The sequence below is a fragment of the Cicer arietinum genome, chromosome 1 (assembly GCF_000331145.2).
Source record: "Cicer arietinum cultivar CDC Frontier isolate Library 1 chromosome 1, Cicar.CDCFrontier_v2.0, whole genome shotgun sequence".
NCBI lineage: Eukaryota > Viridiplantae > Streptophyta > Magnoliopsida > Fabales > Fabaceae > Cicer > Cicer arietinum.
The window spans coordinates 42,211,104-42,219,413 of NC_021160.2; the positions used below are offsets into that span (position 1 = coordinate 42,211,104).

The following is an 8,310-nucleotide window of genomic DNA, read 5'->3' on the forward strand; positions in this document are numbered from 1 at the left end:
GGAATAATGATTAATTATATCTCTTTGTCATTACCTCATTATCGACATGGGAAAAAAGCTATAAATATTCGCCTATGGGTTTATTATATAGGTCTAATTGAACGATTTTCAATCGACAAAACTCCAACATTGGATAAAATCAAATTCATGTGTAGATTTATAATCCAAATCTACTTGAACGATTTTCACGTCACAACACTCCACATAAACAAAATGCATCAAACTTATATAACACTTTATATATTAAAATAATTTTTTATTAATAAACTATACAAAATTAAATATTTTTTCTTAAATATTTTTTTTATAATTCATACATAAAATACATTTTTATAATTAAAACGAATTTAAAAAATATATAAATTTATGTTACGAAAATAAATGGAGTAGTCAGTTATGAGGAGTTGAGGACACAATCTAGAAAGGTATGAAAGTTTGGAATCACGCGTTGAAATACTGAAAATTTGGAATAAATGTGTCATGAAGCAAAGCACATAGCGTGGGAAGCTCAAATAAATATAAACGTCCGTCCTACTTTTTCTTTAATCTTTTCCTACCTCTGACGCGTTTATTTATCTAATACGCGTCTTTCCAATTTTCTATTGTATTAAGGAACCATAGCACCACTTTCCCCCTAAAAATTAAACCTATATATACACATTTTTCCATCCATACTTTCAATCACATAACTTCCAATTCCTCTCGTCCTTCAATTCTCTTTCATAATTTTATCTTCATCATGACTCACTTCGATAATCACCAACAAGCCCCTGGTTAGTTTTTCTCATCTTTATTTATAAAGTCAAACTTTTCTTACTAAATTGACACGTGTTTATTTAAAATATTAATGTATTTAATATATGTTATGTTATGATGTAGCAGTATCATATCCAGGACCAGGTGAGGCCTATTCGACAGGTCAATATGTTACTGCCCCACCACCTATGGGTTATCCTTCCAAAGAGGGTACTGAAGGGTACCCCCAACAAAGGATTCAAGATCAAACCACAAGCAGGGGTGATGGTTTCTGGAAAGGATGGTCAGTTCATTATCACAAAAATCAAACACTTTTGATTTTCTTTTTTTATTTTATTTCCACATATAAAATAAATATTTAAAAAAACATTATGGAAATTATGTTAATTTAATTTCTTTTTTAGTGAAAACCGTATATATTTATGAAAACAATAAAAAAATTATTTTTATTATTTTCATAAAAAAAAAAATTAACTAACATTTCATCATCATGTAAAATAAACATAAAGTTAAGAATATGAAAACAGAAAATGTTTTCGATATATAAACCAACCATTAATTTTGAAAAAATTTAAAATATTATTTACTCCTTTATTAACTGGTTTTTCCATAAAAAAATGAATCTTTGTTTTGACTTTTATTGCTCTCTTCTTGCAGTTGTGCTGCTCTATGTTGCTGCTGTGCACTGGATATTTGCTTTTAAGTTCTGATTGAATCATACAAACATATTGTGCTTTTTGAAACTACAATTTGTTAACCCTATTGTATTCTTTGTAATTTGTAGACGAATAAGGATTTTTTATCTTTCTAGAGATTATGTATTTGTGTCCATTTGATGGATGTTATTTGTTTACCTTGTGTATTTGAAACTTTGTATGTGATGTATTTAGTCATTTGTAATATATTTTTTGTCAATAAAAAAAAAAAAAAAAAAAAAAGATTTTGAACACTTGTTTACAATGTCTAATTTCGATGAGGCAAAATCTGAATTGTGCATATAGATTCAGCGACAATAATTTTTGTTATAAAAAAAAAGGACAACAAAGATTGTACACATAAAGGACATGGTGATTTGTATTAGAACAATACCAATCAAGCTTGAATTTGCTCGAAAATATGTTATTAGATGCCAAAAGAACATAAAATGTGTGTTCTGCCAAAGTACGTTATCAAGTTGGTTTCTAAAAGTGATAGCGGCAAGGTCTTAGGTTATATGTCTCTCCTTTTTCCATGCCTCAAACAAGGTAACGAAAGTCTAGGTTTGTCTCACTCAAACCTCATATTGTTTTTTTTTAAGAAGCTAAAATTCAAAACCACTTATTATTTGATCACAAGACTTGTCAAAATAGTGAAAATATAAACAATCAAATCAACCCTTCATATTGTTGAATAAAAATGGTTTAAGATGGGATTAAATATTGGGTGCATTTGTTTGAGATTGAGTTTAAATATAAAATCAATTTTTAGTTAAAAAAATTTAAAGATTATTTTGTAAAAATTTATTTAAAAATGATTTTTTGATTTCTATTTGTTTATTATTATAAAAATAATTTTTTTTAAATAATTTTTTTTAATCTGTTGTATGCAATTTTATAAAAGTGAATTTTTAAACTATAAAATTTCTATAAATAATATGACTTTTTTTAAATATATTTATCTCTCTTTTTCTACGTCATATCTCTATCTTTTCATTTTATCTACTATTCTCCTCCCTCTCACTATAAGATAAATTTATTTTTTAGACACATTTCAAAATTGATTAGTGTACCTTAAGTACTCATAAAAAAACTAAAAAATAACATAAAATAAAAAAAAAAATAACCGTATCAAACATATGAATAATGTAAAAATAAAATAATTCAAATAAACAACAAAAAACAATGGAAGAAATTGAGAAGTTATTTAATAAAAATCTAGTAAACATTGATAGAGGGACAAATTTGAATTTTCAAGAAAAGAAAAAGGATATAAACAACTACATCATTTTATTTTATTAATGAGTTAAGTTGAGTGTTTTTTAAATTTGTGACATCTTTCTCTCTCATCAACTTGTAGCATTTTTCTCTCTCATCTATCATAAAAGTTAATGTACAAAATTACTATTTTTAGCTTTTCATTTTTACCAAAAAAAGTAATTTTTTTCATAAAATATTTTTAAAAAAATATGAAACAAACACTGATAACACAATAAAAATAAATTTAATTTAAAAAAAATAAATTTTTTATAAAAAATCTAAAACAAACGCATTAAGACTGGCTTTTTAAAAAAATTATAGTTGTGATATTCAAGAATCAAAATTATATAATTCAAATTAGATAAACTAAAAGTGTGCTTAATTCAAATTAATCTGGCTGCCATTGCAAACATTCACATAGCCAAGCATCCATAACATGATAAATTAAGGTGTTTTTCAACTTGTAACGTCGTTTCTAGCAAACGTGCCACAAATTATAGCTCTAGAAGAACTTACGAATAACAAGAATCATAATAAGTGTATCAGTCTTAAAAGTTTCAACCATTGCTTGGATATGTGTTTACAATATGAATTATGAAATGCCTCACTGTATAGCAAGATTGCTGGATTAATTATTGCTAAGGTGACCATTAAAAGAAAACAAGGGATAGATGAGTCGCTTGCTCGCATTCTAAACTCAATCAGCATAAGATACAATTTCAACAATAGATAGACAGTGGGGATAATAAATAAATAAGCAACAATGTGAAAACAAAAAATTGACAATCTTCTCCATCTCACAAAAATGGTTACCAACAGTTTTGTTGTCCCTTCCCACATACCTAAATTCATCTCAGGTTTTTATAAAAAAGGTGTTTCTTGTAGTCTGTCTCTTAATCTGTCTTTCTTTCAACTCAGAAGGGGGGCAGAAGGGATATCGAGGGTGATTCCAGCTTGGATTTGACCCCAACCGATAAGACGCCAATGCTTCTCGACACGTCTACTTAGAGCAATCTTCTCACCCTTGCTAGTGCACACGGGGGAAGTAAGTTGCAACTTTGCCAAGTCGTTCTTCACAGCAACCACCCTGGCACCTGTTGACATCGATCCTATGTTCAACATTAGCATCTCTGCTTTCGCCAGCTTTGAGACCTTTCCTTGTCTCTCGGAACCTTTTGTCCGAACACCAAGAAGCCGTCGAAGCAAGAAAAAGTTTACCTGCAACACCAAGTGTATAGTTTATCTCTAAACAAATAAAGCTTTTCCACCACAATAGGGGAATTAAGTGGCCATCTTTTCTGAGTCACAACAGAAACGCGATTAACACACTTGATACTGAATTAGTACTAAATGTGAAAGATCTTGATTACCAATCCAATCAGATGGATAAGATTTTAGGAAAAAGCAAATAGGCATAGTCACTTACCTCAAGTTCCACGAAAACCTCAGGCAGTGACCCAACCTCTCCGAGAACTTGCCCAACCAACCTGTCAGCACGTGTCAAAGTGGGATCCATTGTTGTACCAACACCAATTAGTCCTCCAGGAACTGCAAATTGGAGCTCATTTTGTTCAGCATATAATGAAACTATTCTGGAGTAGATAGGTGTGCATCGGATGTTTCCACTCTCATCTTTAACAACTATTCCAGGTCGAACTTCAATGAATTGATTGACCTTTAAAACACCCTGCAAATAACAGATAGTAATGCATGCTTAAAGAACGTGTCAAATATCTAATCCTAAACTTGGCCCATGGTCAACAGGTGCATGATCTCAGCCAATTAAAAATTCATCACAACATATTTAATTGGTTTAGACAAAAACAACACACAGTTCATTCTTTTTTATGTGTTTAAAAATAGAATGGCATATGTAGTCATCTCTCAAGTTATCTTAAAAATTGCATGCGTGAAAAGGTTTCCCAAACGAAAAATAGATGTAATAAATTAGAAGGCCAGTTGTTTCTCACTTATTGAGCATCCATATATCATAATGCAATTCTTGGCATTGTTTGTATAACACTTGGAAATTCCAGAACAGACTCAAATGATTTAAAATCTATGCATTATAAAGGCAAAAAGCAATTCAAACAGTAATGGTTAGAGAAAATATTTTATGTTTTCATTTCCAGTTTTCCATTTAATTGCAAGACCTACAACTTGTTTTCACCCTGTTTACTATTTACAAAAATTTGTACAGAGAACAAGATATAACATCAAAACTACCAAAAAGAAACACAAGGTGAAAACAAAGGGCAGTTGTACAATTTTTAAAAATGAAAACAAAAAATGGTTAATCAAACCAACCAGACCCTAACATCTGCAAGTTGGGGCCGTGCAAGTTATTCATGGTTTTGGAATATTGACTAAAGAAAGACTTACCCTCAGGATACTTCCACCAGCTACACCTCCTTTTATTTCATCAACCTCATAACCGGGTTTATTGACATCAAATGACCGAATTACTATCATATTAGGTGGAGAAATGAAGTTCCGTTCAGGGATTGGGATCTTTTTCACGATGTATTCACAAACAACGTCAATGTTATACTTCAATTGTGCTGAAATAGGTACTACAGGTGCACTATCAGCAACAGTTCCCTGGTAAAACGCCAAAAAAAAGGGGAGTGTATCATTTATGTTTTTGAAGAGGGAATCATTTGTATAAATAAACCTCTTTACAGATAACTTACTTGTATAAACTTCTGAATTGCTTCGTGCTGGTTGATTGCCACATTTTCTTGAATCAAGTCTACCTTGTTCTGAAGGATTATAATGTGCTGTAGACGCATAATTTCCACAGCAGCTAAATGCTCAGAAGTTTGTGGTTGTGGGCAGCTTTCATTAGCAGCAATGAGTAGCAAAGCTCCATCCATGATGGCTGCTCCATTAAGCATGGTAGCCATGAGAATATCATGTCCCTACAGAAATTGAAAAAGTAAAACAAACATCACACAGATGTAAAAAAAAGAAATCTAACCATATAGTTAATGATATAGCATAATCGAACAGATCTACCAGACTCACAGAAAGGATACCCATAGATATATGAAAAACTCCACACCATATGGGAAAGAGAAAAACGGAAAATATATGAGCAATTTCTAGGCACCCCTACAGCACGATAATTCTCTAACTATATGGGAAAGAGCAAAACGGAAAATATATGAGCAATTTCTAGGCACCCCTACAGCACGATAATTCTCTAACTCTACCTATGAATGTAAACCACTCCCATTGAATTATAATGAACTTTAGTGAGAAACAGTATCGGCTTACATAGTTGGCATTGGGGGTTACAAGTTTAAAAGTACATATACATGCACTAGAATACCCATATCTTCAGGGGATTACAGAATTGAGAGATAATATGCTAAGGAGAGAAAACAATTACAAGGGCAAGTATAAGTAAAACCAAATGCGCATGACCATATGAGTAAAAACCCCTTACATTATATATCCAAAATCTCATGAAACTGTGCATAAAACAGCCTTAAATAACAAATGATAGTTCAGGATCTTACTGGGCAATCAACAAAGGAAACATGTCTCAGCAATTTCATCTTGGAATTTTCAAACCCTGGTACATCACACATAGGATTATCTTCCTTTCCACTTCCATAAGCTCTGCAGAAAAAAATTGATCATATAACCAAAAGATGAAATGACCTAATATTAAAATAGCAAAATTAAAATAAATACCCACTTGTAGGACATAGGCCTTGGACACCGTTCATCTTCACACTTGTATATTTTTGCATTTGCATACCCAAGCTTGATTGTAATGTTACGCTCCAACTCATTTTTAAAACGCACAGTCTGCAAAACATTCATGGGATAACAGAGGTCAACAGTGTAACTATCCATTATAAAAGCTCTGAAATGTATGAAAATACATAATGCATAGTTATTTATTATCTGTTTTCACATCTGAAAATGCAAAGAATAAGAGGTAAAAAATTCAATCCATCTCAATATTTCCAATCCACTATGAGAGAAGACAACTACTTCTGTGGGGAGGGGACTTCCATATACCAGATAGTTAAGCAAATGAACCTAATTATACGATGTATCTATGACAAACTAAAATCCATATATTGAAACAACCACACTTCATAATTCTATGGCAACTACAATTCCTCAAATATCATGTACCGAGCTAGTACTTGGATTGAAAAAAATATAAAGGGTAGGCAATAATCTTTACGAGTTATGACAATGAGTAATATGCTAAATACTTCCAGTTTGAAACAATTCACCTTGGTGTAAATAGGTTCATCACGAAGACACGAACAATATTACTCGATCACCAAATACCAGAAACTAAACATTTACAGATTAAAATATACAGTTAAACACCACCAAAAAAGGCATACCTGAACACCTGATATTGCTTTCACAACTGTTGACTTTCCATGTGCCACATGACCTATGGTTCCTGCAATGATAAATTTTAATACCCATCAGTATTAAGAGTCATCAATGAAAATTAAGCTTACACATTATTTTTAATGAGAAACTTGTTGAAATTCAAATGTGCCCGAAGCAAATCTGAAAATATGCCTGTAAAAATATTAAATTAGATGAGTTTTTTAGGGAAAAAAATATTACCAATATTAATAGTAGCTTGTCGGGATATGACTTCAGGAGAAAGGGGATGCAACTTTGTCACATCCAACTTACTCAGGTCTTGTTCCATCAACCCCTTCCGCGACATTTTGGCTGATGCTTCCAATAAAAACATTAATTGAGTTAAAAAAAAAAACCAGTTTATGGAACAATGTTTGGGACTAAATTATTCAGAGATAAACCATGTTGAGTATGTACATATTACAAGACAATAAACATGTACATACTCAACATTTATTTTTGTTAAAAATTTGCACATAAATGTGACAAGAAACCTATTTCTCTTGTGCCTATTGTATTGCAAACCATCATCAAGTAACAAAAGGCATGATTACAAGTTTCTATACAATTAAAAAAAACAAATTCCAGAATGACCAAAAATAGACATGGATTGTTGTTCTGTATCACTGCATGTTAAAAAAATTATATATAAGTAAAAGGTGTACAGAAGCCCCTTCCGTATTCAGAGATTTACAGATTGATTCCTCAACTTACAGTTTTGTAATAAAACCCTATACCTATATTAATTCATATCATATGCAGCTTAGAAAAATACAAATTAGTAGCGGAACGTATCAAAATCTAACACCATAGGAATCAGAAAGAAAGCTCAGATTAAACAAATTATGAATGGTTCACAAAAATAATAATAATAATAATAATAATAATAATAATAAATAAAAGGCTGAAATTTCACAAACATCAAAGTGTTGGGTATATAATGGAAGATAAAAATTAATAAAATATAAAGTAAAAATAAAAAATAAGGATTACCAATTAGTGGGATTTGAAAGTGGGTGAGTAGAGCAGCTACAGTAACGAAATTTGTTGAAAGAAATAGATACGAAAGAAGAGGGCTTTGTGAGAAGAAGAGCCTCTTCGATCGAAATTTGTTGGTAGTGAAAAGTTTTGAAGTTCTTTGGGGTGGCTAGGTTTTTTTTGTTCTTGCGTTTAGAGTACCAAATGGGTT

General features: G+C 31.1%; 2 protein-coding genes across 3 annotated transcripts; one reads left to right on the forward strand and one right to left on the reverse strand.

Annotated features, from left to right (window-relative positions):
* The first annotated feature begins 609 nt into the window (after positions 1 to 609).
* LOC101498118 (protein CYSTEINE-RICH TRANSMEMBRANE MODULE 9-like) lies at positions 610 to 1,658 on the forward strand. Its single transcript, XM_004488769.4, has 3 exons — positions 610 to 773; positions 883 to 1,039; positions 1,414 to 1,658. Exons 1-3 carry the CDS (start codon positions 740 to 742, stop codon positions 1,457 to 1,459), a joined length of 237 nt encoding a protein of 78 aa, XP_004488826.1. The 5' UTR covers positions 610 to 739; the 3' UTR covers positions 1,460 to 1,658.
* Positions 1,659 to 3,245: 1,587 nt separating this feature from the next.
* LOC101498885 (eukaryotic translation initiation factor 2 subunit gamma-like) lies at positions 3,246 to 8,310 on the reverse strand. 2 transcript variants are annotated; one of them, XM_004488771.4, is made up of 9 exons: positions 8,115 to 8,310; positions 7,323 to 7,433; positions 7,088 to 7,149; positions 6,418 to 6,530; positions 6,236 to 6,338; positions 5,405 to 5,632; positions 5,094 to 5,312; positions 4,138 to 4,398; positions 3,246 to 3,929 (listed from the first exon to the last, which is right to left on the reverse strand). In XM_004488771.4, the coding sequence occupies exons 2-9, from the start codon at positions 7,426 to 7,428 to the stop codon at positions 3,621 to 3,623; spliced, it is 1,401 nt and encodes a 466-aa protein (XP_004488828.1). In that variant the 5' UTR covers positions 7,429 to 7,433; positions 8,115 to 8,310; the 3' UTR covers positions 3,246 to 3,620. The 2 variants fall into 2 exon arrangements, with proteins under 2 accessions (XP_004488828.1, XP_004488827.2); XM_004488770.4 differs by having other exon boundaries at positions 7,323 to 7,439; positions 8,115 to 8,251.